The sequence below is a fragment of the Mesoplodon densirostris genome, chromosome X (assembly GCF_025265405.1).
Source record: "Mesoplodon densirostris isolate mMesDen1 chromosome X, mMesDen1 primary haplotype, whole genome shotgun sequence".
Classification (NCBI taxonomy): domain Eukaryota; kingdom Metazoa; phylum Chordata; class Mammalia; order Artiodactyla; family Ziphiidae; genus Mesoplodon; species Mesoplodon densirostris.
In genome coordinates, this window is record NC_082681.1 from 86,363,339 (window position 1) to 86,390,605 (window position 27,267).

Sequence of the window (27,267 nt, forward strand, 5' to 3'; positions counted from 1 at the left end):
TTTCTCCTGTTTTCTTATAGAAATTATGTAGTTTTATTTCTTATATTTAGGCTATGATCATTTTTGAGGTACTTTTTATATATGGTGCAAAATAAGGTTCAAGGTTAATTTGCTTCCATATGGATATTCAGTCGTTCCAGCACCTTTGTTAAAAAAACTATTAATTTCTCCATTGAATTACCTGGGCATCTTTGTCAAAAATCAATTGATCATATATGTGTAGTTCTATTCTTAGGAACACTATTCTGTTCCAGTGTGACTATATATATATATATATATATATATATATATAGTAATACCACACTGTGTTTTCTTCTTGTTTTAATTGAGATATAATTGTCATATAGCATTATATCAGTTTCAGGTGTACAACATAATAATTTAATATTTATATATATTGTGAAATGATCACCACAGTAAATCTAGTTAACATCTATTACCATACATAGTTACAATATTTTTGTCACACTGTCTTGAATAATGTAGCTTCATAGCAAGTCTTGAAAGCAGGTAAATTCCTTCAAATTCATACTTTTTCAAAACAATTTTGGCTATTTTAGGTGATTTGTATTTCTATATAAATGTATCTTATCACAAGGAGAATTTTGTTCTCTTTATTTTATCTATATGAGATGATGGAAGTTAAATAAACATTGTGGTAATCATTTCACAATATATGTAAAGCAAGCCATCTTGCTGTACACCTTAAACTTATACAGTGATGTTTGTGAATTATTTCTGGATAAAACTGGGGGGTGGGGTGGGAAGAATCAGCTTGCTTAGTTCTAACAAAAAGCAAGGACAACAACAACAAAAAAGAATTCTTCCAGCTTTTTGATTAGGATTACATTAAATCTCCCAGCATTGTTTCTAGTTTTCACTTGTATAGGTCTTGATCTTATTTTTAAAAATTGATTTCTAAGTAATTAAGTTTTTGCTGCTTTATAAATTGTATTTTTATTTCAATTTCCTATAGTTTGTTGCTATGATATAGGAATGCAACTCATTTTTTTTATACAGCTGTCCCTCAGTATCTGCAGGAGATGTGTTCCAGGACACCCTGCAGATACCAAAATCCACAGATGCTCACGTCCCTTATATAAAATGGTATAATATTTGCATATAACCTATGCACATACTCCCATATACTTTAAATCATCTCTAGATTACTTATTATGCTTAATACAATGTAAATACTATGTAAATGATTGTAAATAAAATGTAAATGCTATATAAATTGTTACTGGCATGCAAAACAAAGTTTTGCTTTTTGGAACTTTCTAGAATTTTTTTTCTGAATATTTTCCATCTGCATTTGGTTGAATCCACAGACGCAGAACCTGCCAATATGGAGGGCCAACTGTATTGACTTTGAATCCTGATACATTATTGAATTCACTAATTGGGTCTAGTTTTTCTTTCTTAGATTCCTTAGGATTGTATACATATACAAGCACATCAATTCTAAATAAAGGCAGTTTTATTTCTTCTTTTTCAATCTGTATGACTCCTATTTTCTTTGCTTGTCTTATTGGACTAGCCAAGACCTTCAGTACAGTGTTAACTAGAAGTGGTAAGAGCAGGCATCTTTTGTTTTGTACCTGATTTTTAGGGACAAAAATTCAGCATTTACTATTAAGAATGATATTAACTTTAAGTTTTTCATGATCACCCTTTATCACATTGGGAAAGTTTCTAATCCTGGTTTGCTGGTGGCTTTTATCATAAATGTATTTTATCAAATGCTTATTGAAATTATTGAAATAATCATATGGTTTTTCTCCTTTAATCTGTTAACATGGTGAATTGGATTGGGATATCTCCCTCCTAATCATGGTGTATCATCCTTTTAGTGTACTATTTGGCCTGATTTTTAAAATTAGGTTACTTGTCTTTTTATTATTAAGTTCTAGTATTTTTTTATATATTGATGCAAGTTCTTTATTAGATGTGTGTTTTTCTGATTTCTTTTGATATGTATGGCTTGCCTATTTAGTTTTTTTAATAATAGTTTTTTTAAGTCTATGTGTAATAACTCCATCTTGATATTCTTGGTCTACCAGTTTCTATTTTCTATTATTTTTCTTAGGTTTTGCTCATGTCTTATATTCTTATGCACCAGGTTATTTTTGAATGAGTACTGAACAATGTATACAAAAAATTGTAGAGATTTTTGTAAAACTTGGATATAATTTCAAACTTACAGAAAAGCTAAAAAAAATAAGAACAGTACAAAGGGTACCCATACAGGCATACCTCAGAGATGTAGGTTTGGTTCCAGACCACCACAATAAAGTGAACCACCCAATTTTTTTGGTTTCCCAGTGCATATAAAAGTTATGTTTACATTATGCTGTTGTCTATTAAGTGTAAGGCATTATGTCTAAAAAACAATATATATGCCTTACTTAAAAATACTTTGTTACTGAAAAATGCTAACCACCATGTGAGCCTTCAGCAAGTCATAATAATTTTGCTGGTGGAGGGTCTTGCCTTGATGTTGATAGCTGCTGATCAGGGTGTTGGTTGCTGAAGGTTGGGGTAGCTGTGGCAATTTCTTAAAATAAAACAATGAAGTTTGTTGTCAATTGATTTTTCCTTTCATGAATGATTTCTCTGTAGCATGCACTGCTGTTTGACAGTACTTTACCCAAAGCAGAATTTCTTTCAAAATGGAAATTCTCTCAAACCCTGCCACTGTTTTAGCAACTGAGTTTATGTAATATTCTAAACCTTTTATTGTCATTTCAACTGTCTTCACAGCATCTTCACCAGAAGTTGATTCCATCTTCAGAAGCCACTTTCTTTGCTCATCTGTAATAAGCAACTTCTCATCCATTAAAGTTTTATCATGAGATTGCAGCAATTCAGTCACATCTTCAGCCTCCACTCCTAATTCTACTTCTCTTGCTATTTCCATTATATCTGAAATTACTTCCTCCACTGAAATCTTGAACTTTTCAAAGTCATCCATGAGGGTTGGAATCAACTTCTTCTGAACTCCTGTTAACATTGGTATTTTGACCTCTTCCCATGGATCACGAATGTTCTTAATGGCACCTAGAATGGTGAATCCTTCCCAGAAGGTTTTCAATTTGCTTTGTCTAGATACATCAGAGGAATCACTGTCTATGGGAGCTATAGCCTTAAAAATGTATTTCTTAATCATAAGACTTAAAAGTCAAAATTACTCTTTGATCCATGGGCTGTGTTAGCAGGCATGAAAACAACATTAATCTCATTGTACATCTCCATCAGAGCTCTTGGGTGACCAGGGGAATTGTCAATGAGCAGTAATATTTTGCAAAGAATTTTCTTCTGAGCAGTAAGTCTCAACAGGGGACCTAAAATTTTCAGTAAATCATGTTGTTGTAAACAGAACTGCTGTCATCCAGGCTTTGTTGTTCCATCTATAGAGCACAAGCAGAGTAGATTTAACATAATTCTTAAAGGCCTCAGGATTTTCAGAATGGTAAATGAGCACTAGCTTCAACTTAAAAATCAACCAGCTGCATTAGCTCCTAACAAAATAGTCAGCCTGCCCTTTTAGGCTTTGAAGCCAGTCACTGACTTTTCCTCTCTAGCTGTGAACATCCTAGAGGGCATCTTCTTTTTATGGAAGGCTGTTTTGCCTACACTGAAAATCTGTTGTTTAGTGTAGCCACCTTCCTTTACTATCTTAGCTAGATCTTCTAGATAACTTGCTGCAGCTTCTACATTAGCACTTGCTGGTTCACCTTGAACTTGCTGGTTCACCTTGTTATGGAGATGGCTTCTTTCCTTAGACCTCATGAACTAACCTCTGCTAGCTTCACTCTTTTCTCTGCAGCTTCCTCACCTCTTTCAGCCTTTGTAGATTTGAATAGATTCCTGTTGTGGATTAGGCTTTGGCTTAGGGGAATATTGTGGCTGGTTTGATCTTCTATCCAGACAACTAAAACTTTCTCCATATCAGCAATAAAGCTGTTTCACTTTCTTATCATTCGTGTGTTCAGTGGAGTAGCACTTTTAATTTCCTTCAAGAACTTTTCCCTTGCCTTCACAGCTTGGCTGTTTGGTACAAGAGGCCTAGCTTTCAGCCTATCTCAGCTTTTGTCATACCTTCCTCACTAAGTTTAATTATTCTGGCTTTTGATTTAAAGTGTGAGACGTGTTGCATCCTCTCACTTGAACACTAGAGGCCACTGTAATGTTATTAATTGGCTTAACTTCCATATTGTTGTGTCTGAGGTAATAGTGAGCCCCAAGGAGTGGGAGAGAGATGGAGGAACAGTGGAGCAGTCAGAATACACAACATTTATACAGTGAATTTACCTTCTTACCTGGGTGAGGTTTGTATCACCCTCAAACAATTACAACATTAACATCAAAGATCACTGCTCACAGATTACCATAACAAATATAGCAATAGTGAAAAAGTTTGAAACCTTCCAAGAATTACCAAAATGTGGCATAGAGACATGACGTGAGCAAATGCTGTTGGAAGAATGGCGCCAATAGACTTGCTCAACCAGGATTGTCCCAAACTTCAACTTGTAAAAAACAGTGAAGTGCAATGAAATGAAGGATGCCTGTATACCATTTACACAGATTCACCTAATATTAACATTCTATTTTTTAGTTTTCTAAAGAACCTCCATACTGTTCTCCATAGTGGCTGTATCAATTTACATTCCCACCAACAGTGCAAGAGGGTTCCCTTTTCTCCATACACTCTCCAGCATTTATTGTAGATTTTCTGATGATGCCCATTCTAAACGGTGTGAGGTGATACCTCATTGTAGTTTTGATTTGCATTTCTCTAATAATTAGTGATGTTGAGCATCTTTTCATGTGCCTCTTGGACATCTGTATGTCTTCTTTGGAGAAATGTCTATTTAGGTCTTCTGCCCATCTTTTGATTGGGTTGTTTGTTTTTTTGATACCATATGACCCAGCAATCCCACAGCTGGGCATATACCCTGAGAAAATAATTCAAAAAGACACATGCACCCCAATGTTCCTTGCAGCACTATTTACAATAGCCAGGTCATGGAAGCAACATAAGTGCCCTTCAATAGACGAATGGATAAAGAAGATGTGGTACATATATACAACAGAATATTACTCACCATACAAAGGAAGGAAATTGGGTCATTTGTAGAGACGTGGATGGACCTATAGACTGTCATACAGAGTGAAGTAAGTCAGAAACAGAAAAATAAACACTGTATATTAACACATATATGTGGAATCTAGAAAAATGGTACAGATGAACCAGTTTGCAAGGCAGAAATAGAGACATAGATGTAGAGAACAAACATATGGACACCAAGGGGAGAAAGCAGGGGGAAGGTGGTGGTGGGATGAATTGGGAAATTGGGATTGACATATATACACTAATATGTATAAAATAGATAACTAATGAGAACTTGCTGTATAGCACAGGAAACTCCACTTCGCTGTGCAGTAGAAACTAACAGAACATTGTGAAACAACTATACCTCAATTTAAAAAAAAAAGCATTCTACTAATTTTGATGAATAATTTGAATGTGCTCACACTCTCCTAACCCCTCCTCCCCCTCTCTACATGTACACACACACACACACACACACACACAAACACACATACACATACACACACGTATATGTTTAACTTGCATACATCACTAATCTTTACCCCTGAATAGTCCAAAGTGTATGTCCTAAGGAATATTCTACGGAGACAATTTGAGTCTCTGGATGATATGATTCTTTCAAACAGAAATTTATTATATTTTTCAATCTTTTCTAACTATTCTCAGTGGTAAGATTTATCTAAAACTATTTAGTCTGCCGCTACCAGAAATCGAACCTCTAACCTATCACTTTTTATGATCCAGTGCCAGAATATTTTTGCCACTGTGTGTTTTACTATTTTCAGGGCCAGTCATCTCTCATTACCCTTCCTTTAGAGAATTTACGAGCTATTCTTACTTATATATTTATTTTTTTAAACATCTTTATTGGAGTATAATTGCTTTACAGTGGTGTGTTAGTTTCTGCTGTATAACAAAGTGAATCAGCTATATGTATACATATATCACCATATCACCTCCTTCTTGAGCCTCCCTCCCACCCTCCCTATCCCACCCCTCTAGGTGGTCACAAAGCACCGAGCTGTTCTCCCTGTGCTATGCAGCTGCTTCCCACTAGCTATCTATTTTGCTTTTGGTAGTGTATATATGTCAGTGCTACACTCTTACTTCGTCCCAGCTGAACCTTCCCCACCACGTATCATCAAGTCCATTCTCTATGTCTGCAACTTTATTCCTGTCCTGCCCCTAGGTTCATTAGAAACATTTTTTTCTTTAGATTCCATATATATGTGTTAGAACACAGTATTTGTTTTTCACTTTCTGACATACTTCACTCTGTATGACAGACCGTAGGTCCATCCACCTCACTACAAATAATTCAATTTTGTTTCTTTTTATGGCTGCATAATATTCCATTGTATATATGTGCCTCATCTTCCTTATCCATTCATCTGTTTTTTAAAAATAATCTGGTTTTTATTACATAGTTTTTTACCACTTACAAAATTATTGTTTATCAGCATCATATTAATTGGGAAGCAGCCTTGTTTGATGGGGAAAACATAGGTCAACATTGTGAAGATGGTTCATTCTCCCCACATGATCTATAGCTTCATGCAATTCCAGTAAAAATCCTATCAGATTTTTCATAGATATAAACAAGCTGATACTAAAATTTATATGGATGACACTAGAATTGTTCAAAAAATAAAAGTTGAGAAAAAATAAAGTAGTTGATGGGCCACACTACCCGATTTCAAAACTAACTATAAAGTTAGAGTAAACCAGACAGTGCAGTATAGGTGAATGGATAGACACATAGATCATTGGAACAGAGTAGAAAGTTCAGAAATAGACTTACTTATATTGGGTCAGTTGGCTATGTTTCTGGGTCGTTTATTCTCTGAGGTTTTTGTATATGGTTTTTATAGTATTGTCACCCTGAAACAGCAATTATCATTTTATCACATGAGTTAATGTTGAGAAAGACTATTTTTCCCTCATTAATCTTTTTCTGTTTTACTCGAAAAGCCTGTGCAATCCAACTCAGCCTTCTTCATTAGTCACCTGAAACTCCTCTCACTAATGTCATCAGTGACCTGTTTACCAAACCTGTATTTATCTACTAGACCTCTGTGTGGCATTTGACATACTCTTACCTTCAAATTCACCTAAAACGTGCACATAACATTTTATCAGTCAGCTTGGGCTGCTATAACAAAATACCATAGACTGAGTGACTTAAACAACAGAAATTTATTTTCTGACACTTCTGAAGGCTGGAAGTCCCAAGATCAGGATGCCAGTGTGGTCAGGTTCTTCTGAAGGAGGGCTTTCTTCTTGGCTTGCAGATGGCTGCCTACCTGCTGTGTCTTCATGTGGTGGAGAGAGAGCGCTCTGTTGTCTCTTCCTCTTCTTACAAGTTCTATGGGATCAGGGCTCCACTCTTATAACCTCATTTAACTTTAATCCCTCCTTAAAGGCCCTATCTGGAATACAGTCACAAGGGAGTCTAGGGCTTCAACATATGAATTCAGGGAGGACACAACTGAGTCCATAGCAATATTATTTTCATATTTTATTTTATTTTATTATAACTGTTTTGCTATTTTACCCCACTAGACTTTGAGCTCCTTAATGGATGGGAATTGTACCTAGTTTGTCTTTGTATCTCTAGTACTTGATACATAATAGGCACCCAGTAAACATTTTATTTTTTTATTTTTATTTTTATTTTTTAAGAGGTGGGAAGTGTTTTTATTATTTTTTATTAGCTTCTGCTTTACAACAAAGTGAAACAGTCATACATATACATCTGTTCCCACATCCCTTACCTCCCGCGTCTCCCTCCCTCCCACCCTCCCCATCCCACCCCTCCAGGCGGTCACAAAGTACCGAGCTGATCTCCCTGTGCTATGCGGCTGCTTCCCCCTATCTATCTACCTTACGTTTGGTAGTGTATATATGTCCATGCCTCTCTCTCGCTTTGTCACAGCTTACCCTTCCCCCTCCCCATATCCACAATTCATTCTCAAGTAGGTCTGTGCCTTTATTCCTGTTTTACCCCTAGGTTCTTCATGACATTTTTTTTCTAAAATTCCATATATATGTGTTAGCATACGGTATTTGTCTTTCCCTTTCTGATTTACTTCACTCTGTATGACAGACTCTAGGTCTATCCACCTAATTAAAAATAGCTCAATTTCGTTTCTTTTTAAGGCTGAGTAATATTCCATTGTATATATGTGCCACATCTTCTTTATCCATTCATCCGATGAGGGACACTTAGGTTGTTTCTATCTCTGGGCTATTGTGAATAGAGCTGCAATGAACATTTTGGTACATGTCTCTTTTTGAATTATGGTTTTCTCAGGGTATATGCCTAGTAGTGGGATTGCTGGGTCATATGGTAGTTCTATTTGTAGTTTTTTAAGGAACCTCCATACTGTTCTCCATAGAGGCTGTACCAATTCACATTCCCACCAGCAGTGCAAGAGTGTTCCCTTTTCTCCACACCCTCTCCAGCATTTATTGTTTCTAGATTTCTTGATGATGGCCATTCTGACTGGTGTGAGATGATATCTCATTGTACTTTTGATTTATTTATTTCTCTAATGATTAATGATGTTGAGCATTCTTTCATGTGTTTGTTAGCATTCAGTATATCTTCTTTGGAGAAATGTCTATTTAGCTCTTCTGCCCTTTTTTGGATTGGGTTGTTTGCTTTTTTGCTATTGAGCTACATGAGCTGCTTATAAATTTTGGAGATTAATCCTTTGTCAGTTGCTTCATTTGCAAATATTTTCTCCCATTCTGAGGGTTGTCTTTTCGTCTTGTTTATGTTTTCCTTTACTGTGCAAAAGCTTTGAAGTTTCATTAGGTCCCATTTTTTTATTTTTGTTTTTATTTCCATTTCTCTAGGAGGTGGGTCCAAAAGGATCTTGCTGTGATTTATGTCATAGAGTGTTCTGCCTATGTTTTCCTCTAAGACTTTGAGAGTGTCTGGCCTTACATTTAGGTCTTTAATCCATTTTTAGCTTATTTTTGTGTATGGTGTTAGGGAGTGATCTAATCTCATACTTTTACATGTCCCTGTCCAATTTTCCCAGCACCACTTATTGAAGAGGCTGTCCTTTCTCCACTGTACATTCTTGCCTCCTTTATCAAAGATAAGTTGACAATATGTTCGTGGGTTTATCTCTGGGCTTTCTCTTCTGTTCCATTGATCTATCTTTCTGTTTTTGTGCCAGAACCACAATGTCTTGATTACTGTAGCCTTGTAGTATAGTCTGAAATCAGGGAGCCTGATTCCTCCAGCTCTGTTTTTCGTTCTCAAGATTGCTTTAGCTATTCGGGGTCTTTTGTTTTTCCAAACAAATTTTGAAATTTTTTGTTCTAGTTCTGTGAAAAATGCCAGTGGTAGTTGGATAGGGATTGCATTGAATCTGTAGATTGCTTTGGGTAATAGAGTCATTTTCACAATATTGATTCTTGCAATCCAGGAACATGGTATATCTCTCCATCTATTTGTATCATCTTTAATTTCTTTCATCAGTGTCTTATAATTTTCTGCATACAAGTCTTTTGTCTCCTTAGGTAGGTTTATTCCTAGATATTTTATTCTTTTTGTTGCAGTGGTAAATGGGAGTGTTTTCTTGATTTCACTTTTAGATTTTTCATCATTAGTGTACAGGAATGCCAGACATTTCTATGCATTAATTCTGCATCCTTCTACTTTACCAAATTCATTGATTAGCTCTAGTAGATTTCTGGTAGCATCTTTAGGATTCTCTATGTATAGTATCATGTCATCTGCAAACAGTGACAGCTTTACGTCTTCTTTTCCAATTTGGATTCCTTTTATTTCCTTTTAGTCTCTGATTGCTGTGGGTAAAATTTCCAAAACTATGTTGAATAAGAGAGATGAGAGTGGACAGCCTTATCTTATTCCTGATCTTAGTGGAAATGGTTTCAGTTTTTCACCATTGAGGATGATGTTGGCTGTGGGTTTGTCATATATGGCCTTTATTATGTTGAGGAAAGTTCCCTCTATGCCTACTTTCTGCAGGGTTTTTATCATAAATGGAGGTTGAATTTTGCGAAAGCTTTCTCTGCATCTATTGAGACGATCATATGGTTTTTCTCCTTCAGTTTGTTAATATGGTGTGTTATGTTGATTGATCTGTGTATATTGAAGAATCCTTGCATTCTGGAATAAACCCCACTTGATCATGGTGTATGATCCTTTTAATGTGCTGTTGGATTCTGTTTGCTAGTATTTTGTTGAAGATTTTTGCATCTATGTTCATCAGTGATATTAGCCTGTAGTTTTCTTTCTTTGTGGCACCTTTGTGTGGTTTTGATATCAAGGTGATGGTGGCCTCATAGAATGAGTTTGGGAGTGTTCCTCCCTCTGCTATATTTTGGAAGAGTTTGAGAAGGATAGGTGTTAGCTCTTCTCTAAATGTTTGATAGAATTCACCTGTGAAGCCATCTGGTCCTGGGCTTTTTTTGTTGGAAGATAATTAATTACAGTTTCAATTTCAGTGCTTGTGATTGGTCTGTTCATATTTTGTATTTCCCTGGTGCAGCCTCAGAATGTTCTGCATTTCTAAGAATTTGTCCATTTCTTCCAGGTTGTCCATTTTAGTGGCATAGAGTTGCTTGTAGTAATCTCTCATGATCTTTTGTATTTCTGCAGCATCAGTTGTTACCTCTCCTTTTTCATTTCTAATTCTACTGATTTGAGTCTTCTTACTATTTTTCTTGATGAGTCTGGCTAATGGTTTATCAATTTTGTTTATCTTCTCAATGAACCAGCTTTTAGTTTTATTGATCTTTGCTATCGTTTCCTTCATTTCTTTTTTATTTATTTCTGATCTGATCTTTATGTTTTCTTTTCTTCTGCTAACTTTGGGGGATTTTTGTTCTTCTGTCTCTAACTGTTTTAGGTGCAGGATCAGGTTGTTTACTCGAGATGTTTCCTGTTTCTTAAGGTGGGATTGTATTGCTATAAACTTCCCCCTTAGAATTGCTTTTGCTGTGTCCCATAGGTTTTGGGTCATCGTGTCTCCATTGTCATTTGGTTCTAGGTATTTTTTTATTTCCTCTTTGATTTCTTCAGTGATCACTTCGTTATTAATTAGTGTATTGTTTAGCCTCCATGTGTTTGTATATTTTACAGATCTTTTCCTGGTATTGAAGTCTAGTCTCATAGCATTGTGGTCGGAAAAGATACTTGATACAATTTCAATTTTCTTAAATTTACCAAGGCTTGATTTGTGACCCAAGATATGATCTATCCTGGAGAATGTTCCATGAGCACTTGAGAAAAATGTGTATTCTGTTGTGTTTGGATGGAATGTCCTATAAATATCAATTAAGTCCATGTTGTTTAATGTATCATTTAAAGCTTGTGTTTCCTTATTTATTTTCATTTTGGATGATCTGTCCATTGGTGAAAGTGGGGTGTTGAAATCCCCTACTATGAGCGTGTTACTGTCGATTTCCCCTTTTATGGCTGTTAATATTTGCCTTATGTATTGAGGTGCTCCTATGTTGGGTGCATAAATATTTACAATTGTTATATCTTCTTCTTGGATCGTTCCCTTGATCATTATGTAGTGTCCCTCTTTGTCTCTTCTAATAGTCTTTATTTTAAAGTCCATTTTGTCTGATATGAGAATTGCTACTCCAGCTTTCTTTTGATTTCCATTTGCATGGAATACCTTTTTCCATCCCCTTCCTTTCAATCTGTATGTGTCTCTAGGTCTGAAGTGGGTCTCTTGTAGACAGCATATATATGGGTCTTGTTTTTGTATCCATTCAGCCAATCTGTGTCTTTTGGTAGGAGCATTTAGTCCATTTACATTTAAGGTAATTATCGATTTGTATGTTCCTATTCCCATTTCCTTAATTGCTTTGGGTTCGTTATTGTAGGTATATTCCTTCTGTTGTGTTTCTTGCCTAGAGAATTTCCTTTAGCATTTATTGTAAAGCTGGTTTGGTGGTGCTGAACTGTCTCAGCTTTTGCTTGTCTGTAAAGTTTTTAATTTCTCCATCAAATCTGCATGAGATCCTTGCTGGGTAGATTACTCTTGGTTGTAGGTTTTTCTCCTTCATCACTTTAAATATGTCCTGCCAGTCCCTTCTGGCCTGCAGAGTTTCTTCTGAAAGATCAGCTGTTAACCTTATGGGGATTCTCCTGTGTGTTATTTGTTGTTTTTCCCTTGCTACTTTTAATATGTTTTCTTTGTATTTAATTTTTGACAGTTTGATTAATATGTGTCTTGGCATATTTCTCATTGCATTTATCCTGTATGGGACTCTCTGTGCTTCATGGAATTCATTAACTATTTACTTTCCCATATTAGGGAAGTTTTCAACTATAACCTCTTCAAATATTTTCTCATTCCCTTTCTTTTCCTCTTCTTCTTCTGGCACCCCTATAATTCGCATGTTGGTGCATTTAATGTTGTCCCAGAGGTCTCTGAGACTGTCCTCAGTTCTTTTCATTCTTTTTACCGTATTCTGCTCTGCAGCAGTTTTTTCCACTATTTTATCTTCCAAGTCACTTATCCATTCTTCTGCCTCAGTTATTCTGCTATTGATCCCATCTAGAGTATTTTTAACTTCATTTACTGTGTTTCTAATCATTGCTTGATTCATCTATATTCCTTCTAGGTCGTTGTTAACTGTTTCTTGCATTTTGTCTATTCTGTTTTCAAGATTTTGGATCATCTTTACTATCATTATTCTGAATTCTTTTTCAGGTAGACTGCCTATTTCCTCTTCATTTGTTAGGTCTGGTGGGTTTTTACCTTGCTCCTTCACCTACTGTGTGTTTTTCTGTCTTCTCATTTTGCTTATCTTACTGTGTTTCGGGTCTCCTTTTTGCAGGCTGCAGTTTCATAGTACCCGTTGTTTTTGGTGTCTGTCCCCAGTGGCTAAAGTTGCTTCAGTGAGTTGTGTAGGCTTCATGGTGGAGGGGATTAGTGCCTGTGTTCTGGTGGATGAGGCTGGATCTTGTCTTTCTGGTGGACAGGTCCACATCTGGTTGTGTTTTTTGGGGTGTCTGTGGTATTATTATGTTTTTAGGCATCCTCCCTGCTAATGGGTGGGGTTGTGTTCCTGTCTTGCTAGTTGCTTGGCATAGGGTGGCCAGCACTGTAGCTTGCTGTTCATTGAGTGATGCTGGGTGCTGGTGTTGAGATGGAGATCTCTGAGAGATTTTCGCCATTAGGTATTATGTGGAGCTGGGAGGTCTCTTGTGGACCAGTGTCCTGAAGTTGGCTCTCTCACCTCAGAGGCACAGCACTGACTCCTGGCTGCAGCACCAAGAGCCTTTCATTCACATTTTGGGGGGTCTAAGGTCTCCTGTCAGCATTCAGTAGGTGTTCTGTAGGAGTTGTTCCACGTGTAGATGAATTTCTGATGTATTTGTGGGGAGGAAGGTGATCTCTGCGTCTTACTGTTCCGCCATCTTCCAACATCCCTCTATTCATCTGTTGATGGACACTTAGGTTACTTTCATGTCCTGGCTATTGTACATAATGCTGCAGTGATCATTGTGGTACATGTCTCTTTTTGAATCATGGCCTTCTCAGGGTATATGCCCAGTAGTAGGATTGCTGGGTCGTACGGTAGTTCTATTTTAAGTTTTATAAGGAACCTCCTTACTGTTTTCCATAGTAGCTGTATCAATTTACATTCCCACGAATAGTTCAAGATGATTTCCTTTTCTCCACACCCTCTCCAGCATTTATGTTTTCTAGAATTTTTAATTAAACATCTTTATTGGAGTATAATTGCTTTACAGTGGTGTGTTAGTTTCTGCTGTATAACAAAGTGAATCAGCTATACATATACATATAAACCCATATCTCTTCCCTCTTGTGTCTCCCTCCCTCCCACCCTCCCTATCCCACTCCTCTATGTGATCACAAAACACCGAGCATATCTCCCTATGCTATGTGGCTGTGTCCCACTAGTTATCTACTTTACATTTTGTAGTGTATGTATGTCCATGCCACTCTCTCACTTTGTCCCTTCTTACTTGTCCCCTACCTGTATCCTTAAGTCCATTCTCTAGTAGGTCTGCGTCTCTATTCTTGTTCTGCCCCTAGGTTTTTCATGACCTTTTTTTTTTTTTTTTTTTAGATTCCAAATATATACGTTAGCATATGGTATTTGTTTTTCTCTTTGTGACTTACTTCACTCTGTATGACAGACTCTACATCCATTCACCTCCCTACAAATAACCCAATTTCGTTTCTTTTTATGACTGAGTAATATTCCATTGTATATTTGTGCCACATCTTGTTTATTCATTCATCTGTCAATGGACACTTAGGTTGCTTCCATGTCCTGGCTATTGTAAATAGAGCTGCAATGAACATTGTGCTGCATGACTCTTTTTCAATTATGGTTTTCTCAGGGTATATGCCCAGTAGTGGGATTGCTGGGTCATATGGTAGTTCTGTTTTTAGTTTCTTAAGGAACTTCCATACTGTTCTCCATACTGGCTGTATCATTTCACACTCCCACCAACAGTGCAAGAGGCTTCTCTTTTCTCCAACCCCTCTCCAGCATTCATTGTTTTTAGATTTTTTGATCATGGCCATTCTGACTGTTGTGAGGTGATACCTCATTGCAGTTTTGATTTTCATTTCTGTGATGATTAATGATGTTGATCATTCTTTCATGTGTTTGTTGGCAGTCTGTATATCTTCTTTGGAGAAATGTCTATTTAGATCTTCTGCCCATTTTGGGATTGGGTTTTTTGTTTCTTTGATATTGAGCTTCATGAGCTGCTTGTAAATTTTGGAAATTAATCCTTTGTCAGTTGCTTTATTTGCAAATATTTTCTCCCATTCTGAGGGATGTCTTTTTGTCTTGTTTATGGCTTCCTTTGCTATGCAAAATCTTCTAAGTTTCATTAGGTCCTGTTTCTTTATTTTTGTTATTATATACATTTCTCTAGGAGGTGGGTCAAAAAGGATCTTAATGTGATTTGTGTCATAGAGTGTTCTGCCTATGTTTTCCTCTAAGAGTTTTATAGTGTCTGGCCTTACATATAGGTCTTTAATAAATTTTGAGTTTATTTTTGTGTCTGGTGTTGGGGAGTGCTCTAATTTCATTCTTTTATATGTAGCTGTCCAGTTTTCCAAGCACCACTTACTGAAGAGGCTGTCTTTTCTCCACTGTATATTCTTGCATCCTTTATCAAAAATAACGTGACCATAGGTGCATGGGTTTATCTCTGGTTTTGCTCTTCTGTTCCATTGATCTATCTTTCTCTTTTTGTGCCAATACTATACTGTCTTGATTACTATATCTTTGTAGTATAGTCTGAAGTCAGGGAGCCTGATTCCTCCAGCTCCGTTTTTCTTTCTCAAGATTCCTCTGGCTATTCATGGTCTTTTGTGTTTCCACACAAATTGAGAATTTTTTTGTTCTACTTCTGTGAAAAATGCCATTGGTAGTTTAAGGATTGCATTGAATTTGTAGATTGCTTTGGGTTGTACATTCATTTTCACAATGTGGGTTCTACCAATCCAAGAACATGGTATATCTCTCCATCTATTTGTATCATCTTTAATTTCTTTTATCAGTGTCTTATAGTTTTCTGCATACAGGTCTTTTGTCTCCTTAGGTATGTTTATTCCTAGGTATTTTATTCTTTTTGATGCAATGGTAAATGGGAGTGTTTCCTCAATTTCTCTTTCAATTTTTTCATCATAGTGTATAGGAATGCAAGAGACTTCTGAGCATTAATTTTGTATCATGCAACTTTACCAAATTCATTGATTAGCTCTAGTAGTTTTCTGGTAGCATCCTTAGGATTCTCTATGTATAGTATCATGCCATCTGCAAACAGTGACAGTTTTACTTCTTTTCCATTTTGGATTCCTTTTATTTATTTCTGTTCTGTGGTTGCCATGCCTAAAACTTCCAAAGCTATGTTGAATAATGGTGAGAGTGGGCAACCTTGTCTTGTTCTGGACCTTAGAGGAAATGGTTTCAGTTTTTCACCATTGAGAACGATGTTGGCTGTGGGTTTGTCATATATGGCTTTATTATGTTGATGTAGCTTCCCTCTATGCTTACTTTCTTCAGAATTTTTTATCATAAATGGATATTGATATTTGTCAAAAGCCTTTTCTGCATCTACTGAGATTCTCACATGGTTTTAATTCTTCAATTTGTTCATATGGTGTATAACATTGATTCATTTGCATATATTGAAGAATCCATGCATTCCTGGGATAAACCCTGCTTGATCATGTTGTATGATCCTTTCAATGTGCTGTTGGATTCTGTTTGCTAGTATTTTGTGGTGGATTTTTGCATCTATGTTGATCAGTGATATTGGCCTGTAGTTTTCTTTTTTTGTGACATCTTTGTCTGGTTTTGGTATCAGAGTGATAGTGCCTTATTGAATGAGTTTGGAAGTGTTCCTCCCTCTGCTATATTTTGGGAGATTTTGAGAAGAATAGGTGTTAACTCTTCCGTAAGTGTTTGATAGAATTCACCTGTGAATCCATTTGGCCCTATGCTTTTGTTTGTTGGAAGATTTTTAATCACAATTTCAATTATAGTGCTTGTGATTAGTCTCTTCATGTTTTTTACTTCTTCCTAGTTCAGTCTTGGAAGGTTGTACTTTTCTAAGAATTTTTCCATTTCTTCCAAGTTGTGTATTTTATTTGCACATAGTTGCTTGTAGTAGTCTCTCATGATCCTTTTTATTTCCACAGTGTCAGGTGTTACTTCTTTTTCATTTCTATTTCGGTTCCTTTGAGTCTTGTTCTTTCTTTTTTTCTTGATGAGTCTGCCTACTGGTACATCAATTTTATCTTCTTAAAGAACCAGCTTTTAGTTTTATTGATATTTGATTTTTATCCTTTTTTTTTTTTTTTTTTTTTTGCCGTACGTGGACCTCTTACTGTTATGGCCTCTCCCGTTGCAGAGCACAGGCTCCGGATGCACAGGCCCAGTGGCCATGGCTCACGGGCCCTGCTGCTCTGCAGCACGTGAGATCTTTCCGGACCGGGGCATGAACCTGTGCCCCCTGCATCAGCAGCTGGACTCTCAACAACTGTGCCACCAGGGAAGCCCTGATTTTTATCCTTTAATTTGTTAATATGGTGCATCACATTGATTGATTTGCATATATTGAAACAGTAGTTTCCTTCATTTCCTTTTCATTTATTTCTCATGCAATCTATATGATTTCTTTCCTTCTGCTAACTTTTTTTGTTGTTCTTCTTCTTTCTCTAATTGCTTTAGGTATAAAGATAGGTTGTTTATTTGAGATTTTTCTTTTTTCTTGAGGTAAGATTGTATTGCTGTAAACTTCCCTCTTAAAAACTGCTTTTGCTGCATCCCATAGGTTTTGGGTCAATGTGTTTTCATTGTCATTTGTTTCTAGGTATTTTTTGATTTCCTCTTTGATTTTTTCTGTGATCTCTTGGTTACTTAGTAATGTATTGTTTAGCCATCCTGTGTTTGTATTTTTTACAGTGTTTTCACTGTAATTGATATCTAGTCTCATAACACTGTGGTTGTAAATGATACTTGATACGATTTCAATTTTCTGAAATTTACCAATGTTTGATTTGTGTCCCAAGATATGATCTGTCCTGGAGAATGTTCCATGAGCACTTGAAAAGAAAGTATATTCTGTTGTTTTTCGGTGGAATGTGCTATAAATATCAATTAATTCCATCTTGTTTAATGCATCGTTTAAAGCTTGTGTTTCCTTATTTATTTTCATATTGGATTATCTGTCCATTTGTGAAAGTGGGGTGTTAAACTCCCCAGTATGATTGTGTTACTGTCAGTTTCCCCTTTTATGGCTGTTAGCATTTGCCTTTTTTATTGAGATGCTCCTATGTTGGGTGCATAAATATTTACACTTGTTATATCTTCTCATGGATTGATCCCTTGATCATTATGTAGTGTCCTTCTTTGTCTCATGTAATAGTTTTTATTTTAAAGTATATTTTGTCTCTTATGAGTATTGATACTCCAGATTTCCTTTGATTACCATTTGCCTGGAATATCTTTTTCCATCCCATCACTTTCAGTCTGTATGTGTCCCTAGATCTGAAGTGGGTTGCTTGTAGATAGCATTTACATGCGTCTTGTTTTTGTATCCATTCATCATTTTGTGTCCTTTGGTTGGAGCATTTAATCCACTTACATTTAAGTTAATTATTGATATGTATATTTCTATTACCATTTTCTTAATTATTTTTTGTAGGTCTTTTCCTTCTCTTGTGTTTCCTGACTAGAGAAGTTGCTTTAGCATTTTTTTGTAAGGCTGGTTTGATTGCTAGTCTGTAAAGGTTTTAATTTTGCCATCAAATCTGAATGAGATCCTTGCTGGGTAGAGTAATATTGGTTGTAGGTTTTTCCCTTTCATCACTTTTAATATGTCCTGCACTCCCTTCTGGCTTGCAGAATTTCTGCTGAAAGATCAGCTGTTAAGCTTCTGGGGATTCCCTTGTATGTTATTTTTTGCTTTTCCCTTGCTGCTTTTAATATTTTTGGTTTGTGTTTAATTTTTTATTGTTTCCTTAATATGTGTCTTGCCATGTTTCTTGGATTTATCCTGTATGGGACTCTCTGGTCCTCCTGGACTTGATAGACTATTTCCTTTCCCATGTTAGGGACGTTTTCGACTATAGTCTCTTCAGATATTTTCTCAGATACTTTCTTTTTCTGTTCTTCTTCTGGGACCCCTATAATTTGAATTTTGTTGCAGTTAATGTTGCCCCAGAAGTGTCTTTTCATTCTTTTATCTTTATTCTGCTCTGCCACAGGTATTTGCACTATTCTATCTTCCAGCTCACTTATCCATTCTTCTGCCTCAGTTATTCTTCTATTGATTCCTTCTAGAGTATTTTTCATTTCATTTATTATGTTCTTCATCACTGTTTGTTTGCTCTTGAGTTCTTCTAGGTCCTTGTTAAACAGTTCTTGTATTTTCTCTCTTCTATTTCTGAGATTTTGGATCATCTTTACTATCATTACTCTGAATTGTTTTTCAGGTAGACTGCCTATTTCCTCTTCATTTGTTTGTTCTGCTGGGTTTTTGCCTTGCTCCTTCATCTGCTTCATATTTCTCTGTCTTCTCATTTTGTTTAACTTAGTGTGTTTTGGGTCTCCTTTTCCTCAGCTTTGTAGTTCCCGTTATTTTTGTTTTCTGCCCCCAGTGGGTGAGATTGGTTTATTTGCTTATGTAGGCTTCCTGGTGGATGGGACTGGTGCATTTGTTCTGGTTGGTGGCGATGGATCTTGTTCTTCTGGTGTGCAGGGCCGCATCCGGTGGGGTGTTTTGTGGTGTCTGTCAACTTAGCATGACTTTAGGCAGCCTCTCTCCTAATTGGTGGGTTTTTGTTCCTGTCTTGCTAGTTGTTTGCCATGGGGCATCCAGCACCAGAGCTTGCTGGCCGTTGGGTGGAATGGGTCTTAGTGTTGAGATGAAGTCTCTGGGAGAGCTCTTGCTGATTGATATTACATGGGGCCAGGAGGTCTCTGGTGGTCCAATGTCCTGGACTCGGCTCTCTCACCTCAGAGGAACATGCCTGTCACCCGGCTGGAGCACCAAAATCGTGCCAGCCACACAGCTTGGAAGTAAAAGAAGGAAAAACAAACAATGAACAAATAGAACCCCAAACCAAATGGTAAAAACAAAACTAAACAGACAAAATCAGACAAAGAAATGTACCCACGTGCACACACACACACACACACTCACTCATAAAAACAGACAAACAACCCAAACAACAAAAACAGAAAAAAAAAAAAAAAAGCAAAACTACCAGACAGAACCCTAGGACAAATGATATCAAACCTAAAGAGACTAAATCATACAAAGATACATACACACATGCATTCACAAAAAAAAAGAGAGAAAGGGGAAAAATTAAAAATAAAAATATTTTAAAAATTTAAAATAAAGGAAGGAAACAACCAAACCAATAAACAAAATTCACCAGTGAAAACAAGCACTTAAAACTAAACTAAGAGAAACATAAAACCAAAAACAAATCAGACTTAGAAAGCAAACCCCAAGTCTACAGTTTCTCCCAAAGTCTACCACCTCAATTTTGGGAACATTTGTTGTCTATTCAGGCACTCCACAGATGCAGGGTTTTATCAAGTTGATTGTGGGGATATAATCCACTGCTCCTGAGGCTGCATGGAGAAATTTCCCTTTTTCTTCTTTGTTCGCACAGCTCCTGGGATTCAGCTTTGGTTTTGACCCTGCCTCTGCATGTAGGCCACCCTCAGGTGTCTGTTCCCCACCCAGACAGGAGTGGGTTCAAGCAGCAGCTGATTAGGGCTCTGTTGCTCACTCCAGCCATGGAGAGGGAAAAGTACGGTAGTTAGAATTAGAATGTGGGGTGAGCCTGCAGCACCAGAGGCTGACATGACATTGCAACAGCCTGTGGTGCACCGTGTGTTCTACCAGGAAAGTTGTCCCTGGATCATGGGACCCTGGCCATGGTTTGCTGCACAGGCTTCCGTGGGGGTGTGGGTAGTGACTTGCACTTGCACACAGGATTCTTGGTGGCAGTGGCGGCAGTGTTAACAGTCCATGCCCGTCACTATGGTCCGATCTGATAGCCGCGGCTCACTCCTGTCTCTGGAGGTCATTTAGGTGGTGCTCTGCCCTCTGTGGGCACAAGGAGCAGGAATCCCCTCTCCTCGCACACCCCAAAACAGTGGTTTCTTGCCTCTCCAGCTGGTCCAGACATTTTCCTAGACTCCCTCCTGGCTAGCTGTGGTGCACTAGTCCACTTCAGGCTGTCTTCACACAGCCAACCCCAGTCCTTTCCCTGAGGTCTGACCTCTGAAGCCTGAGTCTCAGCTCTCAGCTCCCACCCACCCCGATGAGTGAGCAGACAAGCATCTTAGGCTGGTGAGTGCTGGTCAGCACCGATCCTCTGTGCGGGAATCTCTCCACTTTCCCTTCTGCACCCCTGTTTCTGCATTGTCTTCCATGGCTCTGAAGCTTTTCCCCCACCTGTTCCCACCACTGAAGGGGCTTCCTAGTGTGTGCAAACTTTTCCTCCTTCACAGCTCCCTCCCAGAAGTGCAGGTCCCATCCCTATTATTTTTCTTTTTTCTTTTGCCCTGCCCAAGTACATGGGGAATTTTTTGCATTTTGGGAAGTCTGAGCTCTTCTACCAGCATTCAGTAGGTGTTCTGTAGGAGTTGTTTCACATGTAGATGTATTTTTGATGTATTTGTGTGGAGGAAGATGATCTACATGTCTTACTCCTCCACCATCTTGAAGGTCTCTTTTATTTATTTTTATATATGCATTTTTACAGTTTGTCTAATTCCCAAGTAATGTATTTATTATTAAATTATGAATCAATGTAGGAAAGATTGACATTATCATTTTTCTATTTCTACATAAGTAGAGGGTCTGTTTTCCCATTTCTGCAGAACTTCCTTTGGAGTCCTCAGTAGCCTTTCCCTTTCTCTCTATCTTTCCTCTGCTCACAGCAAGATGGATTCTGGATATACTCTGAGTACTGTAACAACCACCTGGACGCCTGTATGGAGCTCTCCAAACTGATGAAGGACAGCCGCTACCAGCACTTTTTTGAGGCCTGTCGCCTCTTGCAGCAGATGATCGACATTGCTATTGATGGTTTCCTTTTGACGCCAGTGCAGAAGATCTGCAAGTATCCCTTACAGTTGGCTGAGCTCCTCAAGTATACCGCCCAGGACCATAGGTAAGGGATTGAGGGAGGCAGGAGTGAAGGAGAGAGCCTCCTGTAAATGTTAATCCTTATTGAGAATGTATGTCCTTTTGCCTTTTCTGAGTTTCTGTTAGCTTACATACACAATGGGATGATGACATATTCTTGCTTACCTCTGAAGACTGTTGTGTATATAAAGTGAGACAATGCTTAGCAGTTGCTTATAAACTTATAAATCAATATATACACAAAATCAGTGTTCATCTTTATTGTACCACTTAGACACTGCCTTCAGGAAGCTTATTGCCTGGTCCTTAGTCCTGAGTTCAGCCAAGCGAATCAACTGTTTATTCTACTCTGCTCAATAGAGTCAAATATCCTGGTAACAGACCGCCCAACTTGTACTGACCTTAGATTTCTTCTGAAAGGCTACACCCCTCGTCTTCTTTAGTCTTTTACACCCTCCTCTGCCTCATCCCAACTGTACCTTCCCCTTAGACACACAGCATGACTGGGGGAAAATAGACTTGATACTTCCCCTGAAGTTTTTTCAAAGTTTTTCAGTATTTTCAAGAAAACCAACCCAAAAAGGACCAAGGAGCTTATCTTTCTCTGAATGGAAATGATACTCCTAACCCCCTATTAGTAAGGTATATGCTGGGAGTCATCTCCAACAATGGGAATGGTCTACAGTGAACCATCCCCTATTTTTTCACGTGCTTTGCTTCATGACCTAGAGCCCCGAGCCTATTTATAGCCTGCTTTTAATTGGTATTAAATCCGTGATCTTAGGTTTATTGGCCCAGCTCTCAGCTCTCTTCCTGATTGATCACTATAAGAATAAAGAAGGCCTTTGTCCAATTTCCCTTAGTGTCTGCCTGATTCTCATCAGGACTGCTTCCTACTTTCATTTGGCTCTGCTGCCTGGTTTCCTTGGAGCTGACTTCCAGACCTAGTTGCATAAGGCCATTGGTATGCGTCAGTTGGTTTTGTTTATGTCAAGCTTCTAGGCCAATCCCTAGGTTCATTTTTAAGTTGATGTTGTTCTTTAGCATATCATGGGTTATGTGCTTCAGTGGTCTGAAACCCTGGACAGATTTCAGATTTGAAACCATAGGTGGTAGCGGTGGACTCTCCCTTTGTGTGAGTAACGCCACCAGTGGTAACTCTGCCTTCCTTGCTCTGTTGGCTGTGAGCGAGGCAGGTATAGAAGGACCTTGCAAAGGAGGACTCTGTCCCCTTCTCCCTGAGTCTGTTTACTAGCTGGGGGATAGTGGGAGTACTAATTAGACATGAAATTTGGAGGTGACTAAATCTCACTTAAAAGATTTAATACAGCCCATTGCCAAAACTGAGTCCCAAGTTTTCTAAGGAGAAAACTTGTGAGAGCTAATAGGATATTAAAGAACCCCAATTAAAATATCTTAATATTTTAAAAATAAAAATGGAAAACATGTATGGCACCTAAAATGGAAAGGGCCTTAGAGGAAGGTCTTCTAGTCAGACTTACTCATTCTATGGCTAGACAGACTGAGTTCCAGAAAGGGGAAATGACAAAGAGCAAGTCTGTGGCAAAGCAGGGACACAAAGTATGGACAGTGGTCTGGGAACCTAAATTTTTAAAGAGCCCTCCAGGTGATTTTCATGTCGAGGAAGATTTGTGAGCCATTGTACTAGCCAGTCTGGAAGGCCTTTTCTAGTTCTGCCATCCCATGTTGTAATGAATCTAAATGATCTCCACAGGAATACTTCAAGGTGCTAAGTGACCAGAAGCAGCCACTATTGTACCTAAATCTCAGTGGAGCTGCTTTCAGACCAATGGTTTTAAAACCAGTATATTTAAAGAGTGATTCTCAAATGTTTTTATATCACAGCTTATCTCCCACCTACTCCTGAGTGTCTGCTCTAAAAATCATACTTCTGGACTGATGATATTAACTAGGTAAATTAGGTATTTACATAAATGCTTTTAAGAGCCCCCCAAGGACCAAATTTAAAGCACAGCCAAAAATTATGTTTGTCTTTTAGACCAAAGCAACCCTAGGGCCTTTTGTGTTTAGTGGGAGCGAACAAGATCGCATATCTCCCTGGGATTTCCCATTCATGTGCACCTTCACCTTGTGAGTGGAAACCCTGCCTCAAGGCCTTCTTACCCTCTGGGTCTCTGGTCCCCTCTCCTTCCACCCCTAGGCTCAGGGGTGCTGAGAGAATGGTTCAGTCAGTGGCGGGCTACATCAATCCCTGTCCTCATCTGGGGTGACCCATTGGGCCTAGCACTATCCCCAGGCCATGGGCTACTCCTTCTTGCAGGCCTCAGGAAGCTGTATCAAGGTGATAGCTCCTGCAATGCATGTCAAAGTAGCTTGGGTTTGAAGACACTTAGAGGCTACTGCCAGGTTGAAGACTTAGGTCGATAGGTGTTCAGATAGGTAGGTCTGAAATGCAAGCTGGCAGAGTTCTTCCCGAGGGAGAAGATTAGGTGGATAGAGAATGGTAAATGGAGAATAATACTACCTTTGTTTACAGAAGGGTGACATGTCCCCACCCCCCACCCAACCTTGCTTAAGCTGATAACAAGAAAGACTCTGTACAAGAGGGACGTTAGCTGACCTGTCTGGAAGAAGACAATCTTGGTTCAGTCAGTCTCCTCACTAGGGTGCTGGGCTCAGACCTCATCTGGAAGCCTGAGGGCTCTGAGCAGGGTTCAGGCTGGACCACAGCTATTTACTTTTTTCTCTCACCCACTCCTAAAGCTAGTGGGGAAGGTTAGAGATGGTGACATACCCCCCTCTAACCATCGTGAGAGAGGCAGCCAGCTAAAAATGGCAAAGGTTGACTGACAGTATGGCACAGTGGCAGTGATAAATTCATGGCTAAGTAGTACATGGGGTCAGGCAGAGGTAATAAGCATTCTCATGCCAGCACTGTCCAATAAGACTTTGTACAGTGATGTAAATGTTCCATATCTGTGTGGTTTAATATAGTAAACACTGGCCACATATGGCTATTGAGTACTGAGAAATGTAGCTGATGCAACTAAAGAACTAAATTTTAAAATTTTATTTAATTTTAATTAAATGTGGCTAGTGGCTACCATATTGGACAGTGTAACTCTGTGCTTTACCTCCTAGAAATTGGCTTAAGGCATTTTCCTGATGCTGTCAAATCAGGGAGGAATAGCATGGGAGACAGAAAAAGAACCTAAAGAACAGGGGTGCTTATTTACGTCAGCAACTTCTACACTGCAACCACCCCTTCTGTCATTACCCTACCTTGCTTCTAAATGGAAAGCTCAGATAGTCTTGCCAGGGAAAAACTTTGACAGTTTTACAGAGCACAGTAACTCCCCCACAGGTTGGAGCAAGTAACTGTAAAAGAATGAAATGTAACAGAAACAAATGTAATATTCTGTAGTTGTGTCTAAGAAATCAACAATTCAAGGACAGACTGAGAGACATACAGCTTCTAGACAGCATATTTTAAAGAAATTTAAGAAGTATTGGTTGATCATAAGTTCAGTATGAGTCAGAAGTGAGATCCACAAGAAAAACTGATAACAGCTAACATTCATTAAGGCTCAGGATAAAGAGGTTTTGGTGTGTGTGTGTGTGTGTGTGTGTGTGTGTGTTAACAGAGTTGTCTTAAGACAGAATAGACTGGTTAGGATTTGTAGTGAGTATCCTGTCACTGTAGGTGATAAAATGTAGTAACGTTTGAAGACTATGTTCTGGCAGGTGTGCAGAGAACAGACTGGAGCCAGGGAGGCCAGCTAAGAGGAGGTGCTGTGTCTCATCTGCCCTGGCAGTTAGAACTCCCTTTCTTCTGTTCCTATGTTTGGCCCACCACCCCACATCTCAATGTATTAGGGAAGAAAAAGACAGTTGCCTTGCTCTTCTTTTTCTCTTCTCTTCTTTCAAATTGGTGCTGGGACAGTGAGCAGGTTAGTGACCACAAAGCTTGTTCAGCTTCTCTAAGGAAATGTTTGTTAAGACTGAACTGTAACTCCTCCTCCTGCCTTCTCAACTTATTATTTCACCAAATGTCTGGGATCTAACTTTCAATCTTTTCACAGGAGCCATTTGACTGGAATTAGATCAGACAAACAGAGAAAACTGGGCAGGGTGGTATAAACTTCAACAAGTGGGCCATCCAAAGTCCCAGGAAAATGGGGCCTAGGATTGTACTTCTGGAGTTAGAGGTTTTGAGAGACAACCCATATAATGTCTATACTAGAGAAATGTTTGTTTTGTATTAATAATACTGCTAACATTTGCTGTGAGCCAAGAGTAAGACAGTTTTCATGGATTATTAAAACTTCAGCAAATCCTACTGTAATTTTCCCCATTTTACAGATGAGGAAACTGAGTCACTGAGAGGGTGAATGAGACTTGTCAAAGGCCACACCACTAGTCAGTGACTAAACTAGGATTTGTGTTCAAGGAGTCTGGCTCCAGTCTCTGTTCTTAACCACAATGCTACATCCCATCTCTATATTGTATAGGAGGAAAGGTTTGGATGTTATTTTACAGTGACTTTGGGCACAGTTCCCTAGAAATAGGTGCTAGAACAGATGGTAAAGTTCTCTGGACCATGCCATGTGTTTGCCTCCCTTCTTCATCCTTGGCTGGTTGTATCAGATAGGTACAAAAATAAATGCATAACAAAGATGAGTCTGTTTCTCTTTCATGGAAAAAAGCCTGCAGGTAGGCAGTTTATGGCTGCCTTGCTGGCTCCATGATTATCAGAGACTCCTTCCAGTTTTTTCTTTTCCTATCCTTAGGAGTATGGACCTTGTCCTTATGGTCTAAGATGGTTGTTAGAACTTCAGCCATCACATCTAAATATTCTTAAGCGTCAGGATTAAGCAAGGACCAAAGAAGGGCATGCTGTTTCCCTTAAAGGTGGTTTTTCAAAAGTTCTACCCAACATTTCTATTTACATATCACTGGACAGAATTTGATCATATAAGTCACCTCTTACTGTAAAGGATAGAATATGTAGTCTTTTGCACCATGTGGCATGGATTCCATCTAAAGTCAGGGCTCTCTTGCTAAGTAGGAAGAGGAGAATGGATGTTAGTGTTGGCACCCAGCACATTGGTTCAATGGCACATTGACTCATCCAACTTGTAATTTTGTGTCTTCACAGTGACTACAGGTATGTGGCAGCTGCTCTGGCTGTCATGAGAAATGTGACTCAGCAGATCAATGAACGCAAGCGGCGCTTGGAGAATATTGACAAGATTGCCCAGTGGCAGGCCTCTGTCCTAGACTGGGAGGTAGGACCCTTACTAACAGGGACATTGGAGAGTCTGAATACCTTAGCCAGAACCTCACATCTTAGCCAAAGATGAGCAAAGAGTAATTATATTTGAAGAGCATCAGAAAGGATTTAGATTAGAGCTAAGGCAAAACTTCCTGCTAATGAGAGGTGTTGTGTACTTGAATAGCTTTCTAAGAAGGTTGGAGAAATCTCAATTGCAAT

At 38.4% G+C, this 27,267-nt stretch overlaps 1 protein-coding gene across 8 annotated transcripts in view; it reads left to right on the plus strand.

Moving 5' to 3' along the window:
- The window catches only part of ARHGEF9 (Cdc42 guanine nucleotide exchange factor 9), a 207,306-nt gene that overhangs the window by 118,900 nt on the left and 61,139 nt on the right, over positions 1-27,267 (plus strand). For all 8 annotated transcript variants that reach the window (XM_060087328.1, XM_060087326.1, XM_060087325.1 and 5 more), the window contains 2 exons: positions 21,584-21,816; positions 26,932-27,061. In XM_060087328.1, coding sequence (XP_059943311.1) covers positions 21,584-21,816; positions 26,932-27,061 — 363 coding nt within the window. The remainder of the gene's footprint in view (positions 1-21,583; positions 21,817-26,931; positions 27,062-27,267) is intronic.